The following is a 20,101-nucleotide window of genomic DNA, read 5'->3' on the forward strand; positions in this document are numbered from 1 at the left end:
AGACATAAATGTGAGAGCTCGTGAAATGTTACTGTAGGTACAGAGCGACGCCAACAGCTGTATATTGGGTCGTTAACCTGAGTGCACAAGCACGGCTCAGGCACGTGCCCGTGGTGCTTCCAGCCTCTTGCTCTGAGAGTGGCTGAATGATCCTCTTTTAGCCCGTTTCCTTGCACCCTAAGGCTCACGACCCTGCATGCACACACAGCATCCAGACCTGTTTCTTGGGGGTATCAGCGCAGGCAGGGAGCTGGGCTTGTGGTCTCTCAGATGACCATCACCCCCTCGTCCTGAGATACCTATGGAGGTAAGCTTAGGGGAAAAAAAGAAAGACAAAAAGACATACGTGTAGTTGAGCATAACATCACATGTAGTACAGGAGGCAGCTGTGATCTCCGTCACTGAAATTTAGCAAGATGCATCTTAGACTCTGGCAAGGAGCATCCAGCTCCCCAGGACCAAGGACACGTTGATACCAGCAGCCAGACACTGCAAGTTTGGCAGGTGGCTAAATTGGCTCCGTAGCCTCACTGGCCCTCGTCGGGGAAGGGAAGATGCTGAGTCTCAGCACAGAGGGCTGTAATGAGGATTAATAAGGCGTGTGAAGACGCTCTGTAATTGTCTGGCTGGCTGTTTCCTTTGCACCTTATGTTATCATTTATGCTCGTGCAAAGTGGCTGTAAAATGCTCCAGGTCTGATTCAGTATAACTCCGCAGACTCTTTGTACAGGTGTAAATTGCTCGGTGACGTTCAGGGCAATGTCTAAACGCAAACTAATCTGATCATCTCTGTTGTCTTTTTTTTTTCTTCTGTAAACTCCTCTGCAGCCAATTGAACTTTTTAATGCCAACTAAGCTACAAAATATCAGGTATTTCATGCATGAACTTACTCCCCAGAAACAGAATTTGCAGTGCCCAAGGAGGGCTGGAGCTGCATCAGGATGCTGCGGCCGGGTCACCAGCACCACGGTCCTGCGGGCTGGCTGCTGCTCGCAGCCAGAAGACCAAGCAGAGGAACATTTACACCATAAACCTCGGGGGCTGATACTGGGATGGCGAGTCTGAACCCGGGAGAAGCCATGAAAAATGAGGTAATGACATAATTTTGGAGGGAATGGGCAAAAAAACCAATGCCTGACCTTGCACAGGGCAAAACAACTGCAGACCTACAGCAGCTATAAAATGAACCTGAACAAAAAAGTATGAGCTGATATTACAGGGAATAACCCTTAAGTGGTGGAAGGCTTTGATAGATGCACTCCTACAGGTAGCTTCAATCCCTGGCAGCTGCAAGGCTTCAATAATGAATGTCAGACTGCTGGCCAGCTGCGAGGGGAATAAACACCTATTTGCCTTCACTGGAAGTAGCATCAGTTTGACATATGACATTCAAATGATACGAACTTTAAAAGAGTGGTTAAAAGACTGCTGTTTGACTTGAAACCTTGAATCCACCGGAGCAGCATCGCAACCGTTTACCTTAGCTCTGTGGGGGATTGAATCGCTGGGCTTAAAAACGAAAGATCAAAGTGTTTCTGCAGATTCAGTCCACAGTATGTCGTGTGTCCAGCTGGTAGCGTTCGTGTGCCTGAGCGATTAGAGGAGTAAAGACGGGTCCTCCCGTTCAGGCGCTGTTGTGTCCTTTGACACCGCAGATGACTGCTGCCAGCACAGGCGGGACTGAGGAGCCGCAGAGGTGTGATTGGGGGGGGGGCGGGGGGTGAACTTTGGGGCCGTGGGATGGGATAGGGTGAGAAAGAGGGAGTGTCTCAACATGGTACCGTCCCACGGTCCAGCACCCTTTCTCCTGGCATCCTCTACCTCCTCCACACTGGCGGGCTCCTCTTTGAGGCTCTTCTGCATTTTGTCTTGCAGGATGCCAGCCCAGCCTGCGCCATGTCCATCACCAGCTTGTTTTTGAGTTGTCCAAGAAACGAGCGTTGCAAAGAATTTACCTCTCTATTTTAGGAGACCTTGCTATGGACTTGCTACGTTAGCCTGTCAGCTTAATACCAGCAGTCATAACACTTTTATAACCTGCCTGCTGAAGTGCTTTTGCTTGCCATCCTCACACTAAAACAAGAGCTCGGGACCAAAGCTGCTGCAGGAAAAAAATCACTGCTTCCTGACCTTTGGGCAGACTCTGTGGGCTGATTATTCCATTGATTTTAACTGAATCGAGCATTCAATAAGGGTGCCTGGAGGCTTGTCTCTCTTCAGCAGTGGGTCCAGTACAGCACCAGTAGCAATAATACCGACAACCTCTATGGAAGCCTGGGTCAGGAAGGCTCCAAGAGTCTTGCAAATTGTGGCAGGCACGATCACTCTACCTGGGACTGGCCCCAGGACCTCCTGCTCGCCAGCTCGCCCAGCGATGGGAGAGGAGCGAGAGCCAGCGAAGAACTCACTCACATGTTAAGCCCAGCAGCGATACCGCTTCGATGAGTGAGCACCATGTTAAGTGCAAGTGGGTGCTCTCGCTTCAAACAAGACTAAATATTTGAAGCACAAGTGGTTGGGGCCAGATTTGAATGATGCAACTTGATGGTGGGCTATCCTTCAGAAGGAGCTGTTGCTGAGCTGAAGCTATGTTTGCATTAGGAAGCAGGGCTGTGCTATAAGAGGGGCACACACAGAGCAAAGGAGTTGATGCTGAGGGCCCTATATTCATCCTATATGTTTTTTAGAGGGAGTAGAGGACTTGCTTCAAGCTGTCAGCAGCTGGAGCACGTTAGATGAGCTCCTGAAGCACTTCTGCTTTAGTGTCATCCACAAGGAAACCCATTTGCTCACTCTGTGACCTTGCTGCGACCTAAATCAAAGCACAGCATAAGCAGGATGCACGCCAAAGTTCACTATTGCCTAACTGTACATAATTAAAAAAAAAATAAAATTATGTGCAGGTAAACTGAGGCACACGGCTGTTGAAGAGCACAGCTTTATTTCCCTCTGGCTACGGGGGAGTGGTGCATGCTCATTACCTCTGGAAACTGGACCAGGAAGGGTTGAGACAGAACACTCCCCAAACAGCTGCTCAGTCTGGAGTAAAGCCGAGGAACAGAGCGTCCCATGTACTGTACCTGCTGGAAACCTCACAGCGCCTGAGCAATTCCCCACCGCAAGGTCCCACCCAACCACTCCATGCAGCCAAAATCTGATGGCAAACCTCCCTCTAAAACAGGCGGGAACCCACGGAGGTGTGCACTTTCTGCTCTTAAGCACGACCGAATTCAGCAAGATGAAGACGAGATTTGCTACACCTCGACACTGTTTTGCCCCTTGCCAGAATCCGGCGCAGGTGCCGGGACACAAAGCTGTGCTCCACGTTCACTGGTCGATCTCTCCGTGGGTACGTCAGCGTTGCCGGTCACAGCAGCCTGCTCGCCCGCTTCATCGGCGCGGGGTGCCAGCAGATGAAGATGCCTTTGAACAGAGATGAGAGAGGCTGAAATCCTTTGACACCTGCAAGCAAACTGTATATTACCAAAATGTTAAGCAGCTTTGTGAGAGAGATTATCCTGAAGGATGCTTTCTGTAGTGTTGACGTTTGTATGTGAGTGATTAATTCCAACACAGGCGAGGAGTGAGGAGGCAAAACCCTTCCCTCACTGCCACCGGGCGAGCTACGGCCTTCGCTCCAGCAAGGTTATTAATTCATCCCTGACCTGTGACACTGTGTGTGACTTCGTCACCCTCATCTTCTCGGTCACCTCTCGAGGCAGAGACCTGAGGATTTTCCATGCCCCTTTTTGTGAACCGCTCTGACGGTGCAGTCACTTTTCGGCTGCTCGCTCTCCAGGGGTCTGACTGCTGCTATATTTTGTTGTTCTCCCCTGAGATGTGCCATCACAGTCAAACATAATGCCATGGCTTTAAAAAAACGGACAGTAACCGCTGAAAACAAACCGTCACTTTTGTACATCGGTGGCAGAAGGGAGCTGCACTGCTGCAGGTTACGGAGGCAGGAGGGGAAGCCGTGGCTGCCCGAGCTGCCGGGAATTTCCTAACCCTCTCACCCAGCTCAGCGGTGACTCTCTAGAGAAGCAGCCTTACTCCTCCCCTTACACTTCCAGGCAAGGGTGTCTTTCACTGGGGAATTTAATCTGCTGCAGAAAGGTTATTATGTCTCTTTTGGGGTTTTCTACTCATTCCTCAAAAATATAGAATGAAAATATAAAAAGAATATGTAGTATCTACCTATCTAAGAAAATAAAATAAATAAAACTTGCTGTCTAGTGACTAAAGCTCCTTAGCCCAATTTTGCAATGGAAAACACCTCACACCACCAATGGCTCTGCTCAGCCATTTATTTTGGACTGGAATATCCTAAACACCTCATCTTCAGAAGCAATTCTTACTGCTGATGATACACGTGGGGTAACGCCTCGGATTCATTCAGGCTATAATGAGTTCTCATCTTCCAGGAAAGCAAGCAGCATTATACATGGTAGTGACTGGGTTAGATGTATGTGCACATGCAAGTATTTCAGCCAGCACTGAAATTTCACAGCTTGGAAGCAGAAGACATCCTCCTGTGGAAGGATGCACTGAAGCAGGTGCATGAGGTGTTTAGGTGAGAGTGTGGAGAGCCCTCTGAACCCTGCATGACGTCAGCTGGTTGCAGCGTGGAGCAGATGGTGGAATCAAACCTCTGTGCTTTCGCAGAAAGACAAATGTTGGCTGAGACTGGCAAGAGCGCACCCTCAGTAATTTGTGGTGCTACGAGATGACACTGAACTGCAACAGAACTTCTATCTCCACTCTGTGGCACTGATTTTTGAGGCAGAGGGGCCTCCTTTGAGGATCCTACCAAAGAAGCGAGGAAGCCCAGCTGGGAGAGGTGATGAGACCCCATCATTGTCTGGCCAATGGCTTATGAGACCTACAGATGGACTCACTTGTGTGTACAGGAAATTACAGAATCAGACTGGCATCAGTTGGTTACAGAAGAGGTAAGTGAGCTTTTTATTGCAATTAGTCCTCCCATAGCAGTTTCTGAAGGAATAACATGAAATGTGAGCACACAGGTCTCACAGAATCTACAAAAATGACAAAGTCTAGCAAGACTTTCAAGCTCTCAATAGCCAAAAGCAACACCTTTCTTCCAGATTAGGGTTCTCCAGAACATCTGAAGGCTCTCAGTGCTGCACCCTGCACCATTCTTAATTCAGTTAAGTTTATCTTACAATGGCCTAATATAAATCAGAAACTAAAAGTTGTCATGACAGCAGTATAGAGGGTGCCTGTGTTGACAATCCCTTCTACGGGAGATGGCTGCGTGCCCGTGGGAAAATAAGCAAACAATCAGGAAACACATGCAGGGCACTTCTCTCCCACTCTACAAATCTCCAGTCATTAGGGGCAACTGCTTGTCTCTGGGCTCCTCCAGTTAACTCATCTGCAATCTGAATCATGCAAAAGCCATCTAAAATCAAAAGAAAATCTAAATAAATCAGCATCAGAAAATTTGCTGCAGGCGTTCATTCCTGCAAGGATGCGACCACTTTAACACTTGTCAGGATCGTAGCACACAGCTGAGGAAATAGCCCTGGACAACTCTGCGTTCCCAGGAGAATAAAACCAGAAGACATGCAGTCACCCAGCAGGCAGTAGGAACATGGTAGCATTACTTAACTATGTGCAATTTGCTCTCCCTATCTTGATTTAAATTACACTGCCAGAAGAGACTGACAGTGTCTGGAATCAAATTGCTTAGAAAAGTGCCTCTTCAGAGGGAGAGAAAAAAAATGCCCGAATAACTTGAGTGCAAATGGTCTTGCAAAATGCCTATTGTGATGGGGACAGTGGGATCTGGGGCTCGTGTTCATTAAGATAATGCTCATGTAATTATGCTGGGCCAAACCTCTAATGCCCTGTTGTGGGATGGGGGGGTTGCACCACTGACACTTGTACAGCACACACAGCAATCTGGGTCTCATCTCGAGAGTTAGAGGAGGCACCATCAAACAACAGTCTCTGAACTGTTCACTTCTCCACATCAGCACGGACTCTGGGAACCATCTTCAGGATGATGGGCTGCTTCGGTTGCATGAAACCTTTTGTGTCCAGAACCAGCGGGATCTTGAGCAGGAGGAAAAAAAAAAAAAACCAAACAACAAAATAGCCATGTAAGCTGGGAAAAAGGATGGTCACGACACTGACAGGACCCCTACGGCCCACACACACCTCAGCCACCCCTTGTTTTCAACGCATTTCCTAACTTACAGGTATAGCAGGACTGTCACTATTGCTTATGCAAAACAGCTATGACCTGGGGTTTAACAGCCCTCAGCTCTTGAATAAACTGGCTAGTGAATTCTGGCTTTCACACGGCATGGTAGGAACAGCTCGGTGCACTGATCAACAAGCTGCACGTGGAGGGAAAAGCAGCCAAAATCCATCCGGGGAGCTGCAGCTAAGGAGGGGCATGCAGTGCCATTTTGTTTAATGCTAAAGTGTGTCAGTGTGAAGGGGAGCTAGATCGTAATGGGAGCTGGAGGAGCAATAAGCTCTCTGGGAAGAACAAAACTAAGATTGCTGCTCAGACTGAGTACCAAAGAAGAAGCATCCTCATACAGAAAAGCGATGGGCTCCCTTGGGGTGGGCTAGAAATCTCAACAAAAAGAACATTTTTAAACTGGTGGTGGAAGGAGTCATCTTACAGGAGAGGGAAGTGTTTTACTAATTCTCCTCCATCAACTCGATGCTGCTTGATGATGCTCTGCTTCTCCCCATCAGGACATGGGTAAAACACCGTCAGCCTGACAAGCTACATTAAAATCCCTGTATCCCAGTAAGATTTGTTTCAGGAAATTTAAGCAACGTGGCTTGGAGCCCAATGTGCCATCAGTGGAGGAGTGAGAGGAGGCTGCAGTTTCCATATACATATTCCAAAGGGATGTTCCAGCATGAATTTTTCCCTCCCGCTCTAATGTACATGACATCTTCTGTAGAAAAAAGGGCTGAAAGAGCCTCATAAACCTATGGGCACCAATAATACAATACATATTTAACTTGTCTCCTTTTAATTAAAGGCAGTTATAAAAAGAATCAATTTTATGGATTGCAGAGGACTAGAAAAATGTCATTAGACTTGGGGGAGGGTGGATAGGTCACTGCATTGTTAATGGACTATTACAGTCTTTCACCTCCAGGTTACTAGTTGAGTTGCAATCTGAATCTGCAGAGATTCCAGCTGAGCACCCGTGCCAAGTAATAATTTAATAAGGATTTTTCTGTTTCTTACAACAAATGTCCTTCGAATATACTTGCTGCCCCCTCTGCTCTGATTTCCCAAGCTCGCCTCGTGAATGAAGCGTACTAATGGCAATGCCTTTCGCAGCGCTCAGTGCAGAAAGCCGGGTGGGGGCTGGAAGCTAACACCAAACGTAGTGCTACCTGCCTCTGAGTCACAGGGAGTTGCCATGTTTTCAGGAGGACTTGCTTGACATATAATTTCCAACAGCCATCGCATTTACTTTACGTCAAACAGCCCCGTCTTGCAGGGCCTGTCCCATCAGTACCGCACAAGGCGTTCACTGGGATCCTGGGCAAACCCAAACCCTGGTGGGATCCTGCAGAGCCTCAAAGGAGGAGAGGGTCGCCAATTCAAATTTAGCTCAGATTCTGCTTGCTTAAAAATTGTTACCCTTTAGAGACTGCCTGGTGGCCTGTAAGAGATGTATTTTGGTCTCTTGGGATCTCTCACAGAGAATAGCCACGTTTGCGTTGCAAAGCACGGCTTTGGAGCGGACTGGGTGGACGGGGCGGATATTCCCTTTCTTCTCTCTGGAGCAGGGTCTTCCTAAGCCGGGTCAAGGCAGACCGGCAGTGCGCCAGGGGAGAGTGAGCACCCCACAACTTAGGTGCATGTAAAGAGAGGCAGAGGACTTCAGGGATTTCAGCCTGACATATTCCACCAATATTAAATTTGCTTCTGTAGAGGCTTAAAAAAAATGTATCAGTAACTTGTGATGAACCATTTAAATTAACTGAGAAGATTTAAATACAGTTATTCCCATATGCCTCTCTAACCCACAGTGAAATCTTCCTCCCTGATCTCTGTGTGAAGTAGTAAAACCCAAGTCTGCAGACAAGGTTCAGCGGTCCTGAAGCTAGCAGTCTCTGAATTCCTCGGGGAAGAGGGGGATTTAATGTGCATGAGAGACAGTTCCCTGTTTGTCCTGAGATGTAGACCATCTACAGTGGGACTAAAGGGCAGATAATGAAACACATCACCCCATATCCTCACCGGAGTGTCTTTGCAGGTTCTGAACGAGAAGTTTTGCAACAGGACGACCACAGCCACTTTCATGACAAGGAGGGCAAACCTCATCCCTATGCAGTTCCTGGGGCCAGCCCCAAACGGCAGGAAGGTGTAGGGGTCAATAGAGTCTTTAGTCTCTTTACTGAACCTGATTACAACCAAAAAAAAAAAGTTAGAAAGAGCTACCGTTCCAGGATGTGTCAGCTTTCAGATCTGAAGTGACGAGGGGTCTGGGAAGGCAAAAGCATCTAGTGTTCCTGTGCATATTAGAAGAACCCAGCTAAGTCCCTTATTTCTGCCTCAATAGATACCTTATGCCTCTGCTTTCATCCTGCTGCTTGGAGTTGGTTGTGCAACTCCAGGTGCATCAGGTGAACAGGGAATACCTGAAATATGCTAATGGATTTCATAACTACTCTTTTCTCAGAACTCCCTCTCAGCTCAAAAACTGAACCCACATTTCAAACCCTAAACCACACAGGCCTACAGCTTCACGTCTTCCCTTTAGATCAAAGGACTGAGTGAACACAAAGATGTTCTCCCCCTGCGTGACTAAAGGCACGGTTGCTTTTGAGACACGCCAGCCATTCCTCTCCTCATCATGAAAAACAGGGAAGAACAATCAGCTTCACAGAGAAATTTGCCACTGAGCATTTTCAGTAATACTTCTCAGTGATCAGTTAGTTTTCATGTCAGAAAGCTTTTCATTCACTGCGCATGAGGTCTAGGTACAAACCCCAGCCACGCTAAATCAGCAGTGAAGTATCTCACTACCGAGACACCAGCACACGCCTCTGACGAACTCCCAGCAAGGCAAGCGATCCCTAAAGAGCTCCTGTCCAGCTACCCATGCCTGGTTTGTCAACCAGGGTAAGGATGGAGCTACTGGAGTAACTGGTGTAACGTTCATTGCCGGAGTACTCCCATTTGGGTGGTTCATTCTGCATTCAACACAAGGTGACCATAGGGGTCCATAGGTGATTTCAGCAGCACCCGCCTCCCTCCCTAACTTCTGCTGCCACATTGTGTCCCAAAGCTCCCCACATCTCCACACCAGTGTTAGCTTCCAGGGGCATTTCAGCTCCTAGTGCAAGGGCACAGATCTGGTCCTGCTCTCTCTGGGCCAGCCCTCAACGTCTTCGTGGCCACCTGGAGACCAGCAGGCCCAGGGTGTCCCAGGTCTGCCTTGGGCTATTGCCTCATTTCGCAGGGTCTGACACAGACTCCTAAGCACGGATTGTTTCATAACTTGAGTTGAAAAATTAAGTTTTACTTCCTATTCGTCTTTGCCCTTCCACTGCTGATTTGCAGGGCATCGTGCCAGTCACCCAATGGCTCTTGTTTTAATATCTGGCCATAAACCCCTCAGTGTTACAGCTGCTGGGAGCTGCTCTCACTGTTGCTCCCTTCAATGCAGTTAATTAAATTCCATGCACAGTTTATGGATGTAGATCATAAAACTCCCCTCACGGTAATGCTGGGACTAGATGTCAGACAATGATAAATGCCTAATTTAAATGTTATAATCATGCATTCTCCACTTTTGCTGCCATTTCTACTCCCGGGGCTGAAGTTGAGTGTGCAGCTATTCCCCCTGCCTGGCCCTCACCTCTCAGGCCTGAACTCCTCCGGCTCTGGCCAGTACTCGGGGTCACGATGCAGCACGTAGGCTGGGATCATGACCACCATGCCCTTCGGAATAGTCACACCGTTGAGCTCCACTGTCTTCTTGCAGACCCTCTCAATCCGGCCCCCAGGGGGGAAGAGCCGGAGGGATTCGTTCACCACCATATCGAGATACTCCATCTGCATGATGGCGTTGTACATGGGAGTAGCCTGGGGAGGGGAATCAGGATGGCTACAAACACAGGACTTCAGTGCTCACCCCAAACCCCCCAAAACTTCCCCTTTAGGCACCAGAGACCAGGGAAGGGGAAATCTCAGTGCCAGCATTTCCTCCACTCTGTTTTGTTTCCAACCTGGCTTTTGGCTCAGGGTCTACAAGGCACAGGTGGGAACAACCCCAGCAGCTCCCCACCCTCCTTTACCTTGTTGGGCAGGTTTGCATCGATCTCGTCCTGAAGTCGCTGCTGCACGTCGGGGTGGGTGGCCAGGTTATACGCTATGTAGCTGAGGGTGGAGCTGGTGGTCTCATAACCAGCAAAGACAAAGACAAGAGCCTGGGCCAGAATCTCCTCATCACTTAATGCTGAAAAGAGGCATAAAAGCACATTTGAGAAGCTGAAACCTACAGTGATTAACCGTTGGGAATTCAGGATCCCGCTCACCAATCCAGGTAATGCTATTCATAACTGCTTAACACTTGGTAAAGGAAACATCCAGCTAACCCTCTGGTACCCTAAAGGGGTGGGTCTGGCACTGCTGTACAGCCAGAAAACTGCGGTCAAGATCAGCAGAGCTACATTGCTGTCTTTGAGAGCAGAATCAAGGTATGTGCAGCCCAAGCCAGATTCAGAAAGTCTCTGTTGTTTTCTGGGACCATGCTCCTAGGCCAAAAAAAATAGAGAGGTGCATGCCAGGAAAAATTAGAAATGAAGAGATGTCCAGAAGCTCCTCTAAGCTGTGAGCTGAGCCTTGCGCTGCTGAGGGATTAGTAGCCCTGAGCATAATGTGGCTGTGGTAATAAGGACAATACAGAATGCTGGTACTGCAGTAGCGTCCAAGCCCTGCTGCATTGCAGGGTGCTGTACAAATACCTTGTCCTGGCACCTCAAAAGTTTACAAGCATCCTGCCTTGACTGAGGTTGATGGACTGGGACTATGCCTTGGCTGATCCATTATTTTCTAAATTTAAGAGTTTACCTAGGATGAGGAACAGAGATGAGGTCACAGATGAGCAAGGTACGTGCAGCATATGTGCTTTGTGTACTTTATGAAATACAGCCAACATCGCTGGCCTTCAGAGAAGATAAAATAAGAACGGGAGTGAGGAGATATTCACTGTTTGCTGTTTGTTGCACAAACAGACCTCAGTATTTATCCCAGGAAATGGAATATAATAAAATATGGCTGGTGTGTGATAAGCATCATCACAACCCCACTATTGAGACCTTGAATCTCCCATGGGACTACTGAATAAAATCCTCTCCTACTTCGTCCCTTAACCACACAAGGAACTACCGTGCTTTCTGCTGAGAGGACAGATCTCAAGACATACATTTGTACGAGTCGGTCTCATCAGACTTGGAGCTGTCATGTGAGCTCTGCGAGTCAACCATGAGTTGCAGGAAATCAACCCGGTCCTGGGGAGAAACAGAGGCAGTCAAAGAAAATGTGGGTGGGGAGGTGACAAGCCTTGTCCAGCACAAGCTCCTTGCTGAGACGCCTGCTCCATTCCCAGCCCCACTGGCAGGCTTACAGCTTCAGTGCACTTTGATGTTCAGACTGGAGACCCTCTGTGAACACAGATGCTTTCTCCATGTGGAAGCCCAGGCAGGGGATGTTTCTGGCCTTCCCCAGGTTTTATGAGCTGGGAGCTGTTATGGAGAGTAGTTGATACACCACAGTTTCTGAAGATGCCACCAGGTCCCTCCCGCACTTAGAAGGACAGCACAGTGAAGAGAAAAGGCCACCTGGGCTGGACTCACCGTGTTGCTGCCCTTTTCTCGTTCCTTCTTCATTTTTATGAAGACACTGTTGAAGAAATCCATGACGTTTGAAGGTAACAGAGTCACATTCATCTTTTCCAGCACTGGGATAACAAAGGGGAACAGCACTAACAGGACATAAAAGAACAACATATTTTAGCTCAAAGGGGCCCAAGAAACTAAAAAGTGGCACAAAGCACAGAAAGGAGAGGGGTAAACCTGGACTCTGACCCCCAAAAATTGCTTTTTGTTGCCTTCAGCCCTCTTTTTACCTAACAATGGTTGGCATGCAACAGTACTTGAAAAACCTCCTCCATATATCACTCTATGGCCACAATGCCACCCTAAGGGTAGCTCTCTGTGACGGAGAAGCTGCCCATCACATCTCTGCAAACAGGGTCTCTGCTTGTAGGAGGATGCTATGGGCTATACAAATCTTGACTGTAGTTTCCCTGGGGAACAATTTCCACAGGTTTGCTGGGGTCCATCTAATCCTGTAAAGTGCTGAGCATCTCCCATATGGCCATGGGGACTCAAAGCTACTAAGGGAGCTACAAGGAAATGCAGGTGGTCACCACATCCGACATCGATTCAGGGCTGTATGAGATGAGGTGTGTCATACCTAAGAACACGAATATGGGGTTTAGGAAACTGAATTTGAGAAATTTCTTAATGTTGGTGATAAAGGGGTCATTGGGGTTGCTCATGGAGTCAATATTCACACTGAAAGAAGTGCTGGCCACCACATCCATGCTGTAGGCTCCAAAAACGCTAGGTAGAGAAGAAGAGAGAGTGAATGGGGTGAACTCAACCAGAGTAGTGAATAAAAGTCCATCTAGGAACAGTCCTTGAGAGAGGGAATCTCTTTTAATCAAGGACTCAGTGCAGAGTCCTACAATAGTAGGTCCTGTCCTGATTTGGCAGTAACCATCATTATATTTTCCCAAGTTTCCCCAGTTATATTCATCCCCCAGTTTTTTTCAGCATCAAAAACCTAGGCTGTAGTTGGAAAGCACTGAACTGCAGTCTAGGGTAACAAAGACTGTATTCTGATTTCCACCTGTAAAAGAGACTGTAAAAATAACATCAAAAAACACCACATCTTGCAGGGCTTCTAGAACAGACCCTACATCTTCTTCAAAATGTATCCCCAGTAAAATGAAACGGAACAGAGCATCATTACTCCATTTGAGCAGAGCACTGCATACCCACCACTGAGGAACATGTCATGTCCATGACCACCATGGAGTTTGCCTCCATAGCTGACAAGGGATCTATGCTGCAGTGTGGAAAAGGCTCTCCAGAATGGCCCCTTCCCCACACTGAATACAAACTCTTCCCTGTCAGCCCCACACAGTTACTCACTCCTTTGTGGACACGAATTCATCATTAGCCACTTTCTTCTCAATGTTTTTCACTAATTTTTCACCATAGTGATTAATGATAGGCAACATCTGAAAGGCAAACCAAAGCAAAAGGCACTGTTGACTCTTTCACCCCCTCCAAACACGGCTGGGCAATTCTGCACTGCCATCTGCGACTTGCCAAATCTTTGGCTTGTGGAGGAAGGGCAGTCAAGGGGAAGGTGCCATTTCCAAGCCTCAAACATTGCTTTCTCTCATCTTAATAACACATGACTACGGTTGAGCAAGGTTCTCCTCCCAAAATCCACATGCAGTTCCCATTCCAGCTAAGCATCTGCTCCAGCTGGGAGCGAACACAGTTCCTGAGCACATGGAAACTGAGCACCCATGGTCTGAGTGATGCGCTTAGCAAGAAGAAAATACAGTTCACAGGGCCAATAGCCTCGGCTTGCAATACCTTGTGTGCCATTTCACCCCCCCATACCCTTCTCCTGACTCCCTCCCCATGACAGTAGGCAGCCACCGTGTTGCTGAACTGCACCCAACAATACAGGTGCTAATGGATGTGGTCTTGACAAATGGGGCAACTTCCCCGTTTGAAGGGAAGGTCTGTAGTCGGAAACGGCCCAGTTCTCCTCCAGCTATTGATGCAAAGTACCAGCGGCCTCTGCTTTACCTCCTTCAGCTTCCCGCTGGTGAATGTTGGAGACAACACAGTACGAATCCTTTTCCACTTCTCATCTTCAGCCACGTTGAGGGCTGACTCTAGGATCCCATTCAGACCAAAGTTCTGCACAGGGAGAATGTTACAGCAAAAGGGACATGGTTATACAGGGAGATGGGTGAAGGTTTCCAGCCCCCTTCCACATGACAGAAATGCAAAAAACACCCACCATGGAATGTTGACTTGGCCCCTGAAGTCATATCAGCTCTACCTCAAGCAGCAAACAACAGAAATGGAAACAAAAGTGTAAGGGTCATAAATGACCTCAGCCCTAGGGTACCTCCAGGCTGATGTCCCAACATCCCAGCCAGAGTGGCCTCTACACCTCGCTAGCAGAGTTTTGTTGTTGGTACCATCAATAAACTGGGGCAAACAGAGAGCAACTACTTGCTGAAGGGTTCAGAGAAGAACAGAAACCAAGAAGAAACTCTTTCTTGCTGCATGTGCTGTAGAGCACATGGAGAGCAATGCACAGGACTAGATACCTACCCGGCGATTGGTAAAAATAGTATAGCACTCTTTCACCAGGATGTTTTTGATGAGAACAGAGTCCAAAATGGCCAGGACAGGCTGCCTGCCATCATAAATCCTGAGCCAAGAGAAACGCACAGTCAGTCCATCGCTCGCGGTCAGTTGGAGCAAAAGCAGACCGCTTTGTCTGTGGCCAGAGCCATGCACATTGACTGCTGGAGCCCAAAGGGTTTGGGCCAGCTGAGTCCCCTCTGACAAAACAGCCGAAGGGATGAGGCTGAAACTGTTTTATTATGTAGTAAAACAGGAGACAGGGAAAGAAGGTGCCAAACACAGACAGCATGAGCATTTCTAGCAATCGTCTATGGTATTAAAGAGTTGCCAAAGCAGCGTGGGTTTAGATAAAAGGCAGCTTTTGCCATGACATTGATCCCCTGCACTTGGGCCGTCTGAGCTCTGTTTCTGCAACTGGTAGCTGGCGTCAATAAATCCGCACCGAACAGCCTACCTGTGGGGTAAAGAGATTTCCCTGCCTGGCCTACGAGGCAATGAGAGGGGAAAAACTCATCCGTCTCGTCCATTTTCCAATCAACAGAGACAGAAAAACTTAAAAGCCATGGTATGGGCTAAGGGGCAGGGAGCCTTGGGCCACAGCCGAGGGAAGCTGCCGTCTTCAAGAGGCTTGAGAACATTTAATCTTTTGAAAAAATGCACTAGGTTTCATGAAGCCTCCTAGGATTTTTTTTGCACAACAATTTTGCTTCGGTTTGAGAGGTTCTCAAGAGAAGCATGATAAGAGGCCCCTGCACAAACCCAGCGCTGTGCGGGGAGCAGGGGGGCAGGTTGAAAGGTAGCTCATGCCCCAGCTCCGGGAGCAGCAGGGAGCAAGATGAAAAACACCGCGGCAGCCTGCAGCTTGCTTTCTGCTCAAGACAGACAGAAAAGCAGCTTCAAAGGCACGAGGCTCAGTTTGACACCAAGCAGTGGAGTTTTCTGGGCAGGCTGTGTGGTTGGGAAATGATTGGTGCCTTCCTTCAGTGATGCATCTGGAGCTAAGAGATAAAGGGATGGCTGTGCTGATTTGGCGGGTGTTGGAGGACGAGGGGAGCTCCCTGGGCTCTCTGTGGTGCAAGCTTCCCTGGCCCCAAGGTCACTAACACTGCTGTTTAGTTTTAATGCTACCAGATGGGAAAAGAAAAAAAAAAAAGGTTATTTTCAAAGCTGATGCAAACAAATAACCCCCCAAAACTGGCTGCCATCGTCCCAGCCCTGCATCGTACTGAAATCCCAGCAGGAGAGACACCTTGGAGAGATGGCTGGGGACTTCCCCAGTGGCGAACCTGGACTTTCCCGAACTGTCACTGCTGGAATTCCAGTGCTGAGACATGGTGGCAACGTACCTTTTTCCATTCTATTTTGGGGCCGTGAGCACCCCAAACAGGCAGTTTTGTTCTGCAGAAAGAAACTCACCCCCAGATTTTACCATATTTTTCAAAGCACATCTGATCAAAATTCAGGACTCCCTGCAAAAGAAGAAAGGAGAAATGAACAGTTTGCCAGCAAAGAGTGATCAAAGCAGGTCGCAGCTGGCAGTGCGGTGCATCCCACAGACCCATTGTAAGTGGCAGAGATTGGGGGGGTGCGTGGTAGCTCTTCAGAGTCACGTAGACACTGAGGGGACATTTGCACTGGAGGGAAACAAGAGAGCAGGGCGGGGGGGGAAGAAGCACTTTCAACTTCCACGAGCCAACCGGAGCTAAAAATGTAATGAAGACAAGGTACGACAGGGCACGCAGTTTCAGCGAGAGCAGAGTTAGCAGGCAGAACTAGATCCCAGGGTGTCCTTTCATCTTCAGCTCAACAAGTTAAAGCTGCTACTGCCTTGTCCTCATGAGATCTTCCACTGCAGTTACTGAACCAGAGCGATGATGGCTTTTTTTGTTTTGCTTTGTTTCCATTAAGGTTTTAACTGATATTATACGTAAGGATGAAACTTATGGGACACATAACGCTCACCATGCATCAACTAAACCATTAGTAAGAGACCACATGCATGCTGTAAGCCCAGCAAACACAACCTAAAACACCTCTTTCATTGAAGCTAATACATTTTGTTCTGCATTTGCAGGCAGTTACCTGGGACCAGTTACTACCCTGTTATTTGGTAAGGTTTGGTAACTTAGTAATATCTTTTATTTAGAAATCTATTCGCCTGGCTTAGGCTCAGGCTGGGCCAACAGCAAGTGGCAGGATGGGGCATTCCTGGGGCTAATTCAGCCTCTTCATGGGGATGACACAAAGCACAAAGAAACATGCAGTTCTCAGAAATTATCAATCTCGGGCATCTTTCCAATAATTTTTTTTTTTCTTTGTTTCCAACAGAACTTCAGCCGCTGGGGAGCAGGTAGAAATCCAGGGAGAAACTAGTAACTTAAATTACAAAGTAGTTGAAAAACACAGCACACCTCATTCAGGTCAACTACATCCTAAAAGTAATTTTTGTGTTCTCTGTGTGTCCAAAGAGCTTCCTACCTGAAAGCATCGGTTCCATCTGAGTGAATCAAGGACAGAGGAAAGAGATGCCCCAAGGATGGGAAAAGCAGGACCAGCTACAAGTAAGAATCTAAGGCAGCTACAGAGCAGCGGCTGCCAGTACTCACGTGCCGGTACTCCAGGAAAGTTCCCAAAAATGGCAGAGGCTGTGGCCCGGGAATGCCCAGCTTCTTGAAGGCCCGGAAGGGCCATATCCCATAGCTGCCAAGCAAAAAGCATGTGAGGTGCATTTATGCAATGAAAAGAGAAGGTTCTTCATCCCGAGCACAGTGAACACCATAAATAGCTGGTTCCTGCCACCCAGAGAAAGATGAAATTATGGACCACAAGCAGCAGAACTGCTGAGGATACTCCCTTCCTGCAATAAATGCAGAATCGCTTGGGGTACAAGATAATTCAGGGAACATTTTGATAGAAGACAAGGGCTGAAAGGAGCTGTAGCCCAGCCTAGGCAAACACGGAGCACCTGGATACCTCAGGTCTTTCCTCAGGGGCCTCATTTAGTTCCCCGTATCGGAGATCTGCGACTCAGGTGGCTGAAGAGAGGTTTCAGAGGGATTAAGTTCTCAAGCTGAGACCTGCCCTTGTGTTTGTCTTTGCAAAGTCCTGCTGTGATGCTCAGGTGGTAGAACCACAGCAGCACAGCAGCTGAGCAGGGACATAAATTACGACAGCAAAATTATGGTTTTGCCTGTATAGCTCTCTACAGCTCCCTTGAGTGACATAAGCAAAAGGGAAATTTTGCCAACATAACTATTTAAATGGGGGCTTCTGCTAGCACAAGCACAGGGGCAAAAATAAACATCGCCCACTGCCCTGCTCCCAGAGCCTAGCCCGGCCAAGGACACCCTGTGTGTCCCTTTGCAGCCCACCAGAGCTTGCTGTGTTTAAAAACCACAAAAGTCACTTCTCCTTTGGATCTGCTGAGAAAAGCAAAAAAATCAAGAAGTTCCTTTTCATTTCCCTCCCCGCCCAGCCCTGCTTCCTTCTTCCCTTCGCCTCTGCCTCCAAGGTAGCACAGGAAGACCAAGGATGAGGGTTTTTAACACAAATTCATGTACTTAGGCACTTCGCGGTGAGGGTGACAGCCCCATCCCCTCCCCAGCTGCAGGCACAGGGTTCTCCTCCAGCCCGGTCGCCCTGAGGGACCAGCCTCTACTTACAGCACCAGGAGGCTAAGGAAAACGATGAGGAGCAGCCACGTGACAAAAGAAAAGTTTGGCAGGAGATCCATCGCGTGTCCCAGCCCTCCCTGAGACCACCAGTCCCCTGGAAGCCGCAGCCTCTGCCAATTTTGTTTTGGTGGCCTTCAGCCGCAGCGCGGTCACGTGGCAGGGAAGGAGGAGTTGTGGTGTTTGCTCGGGTGCTCAAACTTTAACCCTTGGGCAGGTTTCTCCCTGGACTGGGATGTCAATAAGATGCCCAGCCCGACGTGTCTTGAGATCTGAAACTGCTGAAGGGACAGTTTTTATGAGGGAAAAAGATAGCAAAGGGCATCGACTTCCTTAACCTTCCTGCCTCTGGCACGAAGGCTGTGAGGTTCGTGCGGGGTTCAAGGGCAGCCCCCGGCTGGTCCAACTGCAGACTTGTTGCTGTCCCTTACCCTGTCCAGTCGTGGTTTTGCCGGCTGCATCGCTTTTATTGAGGGGTATAATCAGGAGGGCCAAGGAACCGCTGCTGCCCACCCCACCCAGCTCCCGGAGCTGCGCAGACCACCACATGCCTTCCCTTGTGCCTCCCCCTCCCACCCCCATTTACCTTGTCCTCCCGCACCTCCTATTTAGGGTCCAGGAGGGAAGGGGCTGGAGGAGACAGACCTGCCGAGAAACACTCGCCCAGGGCTGTCAGGGGTCTGCTATCCCCAGGCAGACCCCCCCGGACCTCAGACTCGGTGGGGAGCACAACCTGTGTGCACACCTGAGCCGAGGGGAGTTTTGCCTGACGTCCCACTGCACGGCTCCGTGGCTTTGCTGACCTGCCTGCCCGTGGCTCGAGCCCCAGGGAGCCCCCAGGGCACGGGCATCCAGGCAGGCGGTGTCAAGGAGCAAGCAATCCCCCGGCACAGCGAGCACCACGCTCGCAAGCAGGTCCGCCAGCACCCACGATCCCCAGCCGGATCCATTTCCCTTCTGCCCCTGACTTAGTGTTTGCTCTCAGGCATGGGGCTGCACAAGAGGACTTGTGCTGTTTGCTTTAGGCAGCGCAGCGCGTCCCCCAACGCACGCACGGGACCGGCTGCTTTCTGCCGGAGAAACAGGGAAAATGCATTACGCATACGGGTGGCCTGTGCACTGGAGCCTCTGGCTGGCTTAGCCACAGCGTGCGCAAACTCGCCGTGCTGGTGGGCGGCTGTGGGGACGGGTCAGGACACGATCTCCCCTTTGCCCCCATCACACCGGGAAGGGCCATGAGTCTCCTCGTCTGTGCGGTCTCGCATGGTCCCCTTCCTCGTGCACACCACGTGGCCGTGGGGAGATGAGCCCCAGCTGAGGACCCCACGTGCACATCATGTTCCCCTGCACCAGGAATTGCTCTTCTGCCTTGGACACACTCAGCCTTGAAGAAACCCAAGTGCTTCTGCAATTACCTGCCAGTCAGTGCAGGCAGATCACATGTGGCTGTGCCCACAGGCCAGCGGTATTTTTTGCCTCTGCCCAAGCATTTATTTTGCCTCATAAAACACACGCCAAGGGTCCCAGGCCGCCGGCAGGTCCAGGGGTCACCTCCACACCCACGTGGAAGAGCCGAGTGAGAGCGCTGCCATTTTTGGTAGGACGACATCTCAGACATCCCCAGCTTCGCACGGCTGCGATGTGCTCAATGATTCCTGTAATCAGTGGCTGTCAGTAATCAATTAGCTGGTTTATGAAGGCACGTGCCTGATTCCTGCTTCCCCAGGCTGCACTGAAGAGCTGAACCCCGGCAGCGTGCTGTGGCAGGAACCTTATTCTCCATTTTATGGGGTCTCCTCCTTATAAGACACCTTGAAGCACCCATACCCTGGGAGATATCCTGTATCGTTGCATCCAAAGGCCAGTTCTCCCCCTTGCAGGGTCTCATACCAGAAGAACATCAAGAACTGCGATGAGAGGCAGGAGGAGAAATGAGGTACTG

The 20,101-nt window shown here is 49.2% G+C and overlaps 1 protein-coding gene across 2 annotated transcripts; it reads right to left on the minus strand.

Moving 5' to 3' along the window:
* Nucleotides 1-1,706: 1,706 nt before the first annotated feature.
* Nucleotides 1,707-18,314, minus strand: LOC129213261 (cytochrome P450 3A29-like). Of its 2 annotated transcripts, none has more exons than XM_054842996.1 (13): nucleotides 18,151-18,314; nucleotides 17,095-17,188; nucleotides 15,905-15,957; nucleotides 14,453-14,552; nucleotides 13,916-14,029; nucleotides 13,241-13,329; nucleotides 12,498-12,646; nucleotides 11,876-12,003; nucleotides 11,446-11,530; nucleotides 10,316-10,476; nucleotides 9,877-10,103; nucleotides 8,253-8,415; nucleotides 1,707-3,424 (listed from the first exon to the last, which is right to left on the minus strand). In XM_054842996.1, the coding sequence occupies exons 1-13, from the start codon at nucleotides 18,219-18,221 to the stop codon at nucleotides 3,392-3,394; spliced, it is 1,467 nt and encodes a 488-aa protein (XP_054698971.1). In that variant the 5' UTR covers nucleotides 18,222-18,314; the 3' UTR covers nucleotides 1,707-3,391. The 2 variants fall into 2 exon arrangements, with proteins under 2 accessions (XP_054698971.1, XP_054698970.1); XM_054842995.1 differs by lacking the exon at nucleotides 1,707-3,424 and adding an exon at nucleotides 4,943-6,082 and having other exon boundaries at nucleotides 18,151-18,313.
* Nucleotides 18,315-20,101: the final 1,787 nt, after the last annotated feature.

The sequence above is a fragment of the Grus americana genome, chromosome 15 (genome assembly GCF_028858705.1).
Source record: "Grus americana isolate bGruAme1 chromosome 15, bGruAme1.mat, whole genome shotgun sequence".
NCBI lineage: Eukaryota > Metazoa > Chordata > Aves > Gruiformes > Gruidae > Grus > Grus americana.

Excerpts from the sequence above, each read along its gene's own strand:
- LOC129213261 (XM_054842995.1), bottom strand. The coding sequence starts at position 18,221 with ATGGATCTCCTGCCAAACTTTTCTTTTGTCACGTGGCTGCTCCTCATC. Across the intron at positions 12,004-12,497 it reads CCCCATATTCGTGTTCTTAG|TGCTGTTCCCCTTTGTTATC; the intron begins GTATGACACACC and ends ATGTCCTGTTAG. Across the intron at positions 8,416-9,876 it reads GAGGAGTTCAGGCCTGAGAG|GTTCAGTAAAGAGACTAAAG; the intron begins GTGAGGGCCAGG and ends GGTTGTAATCAG.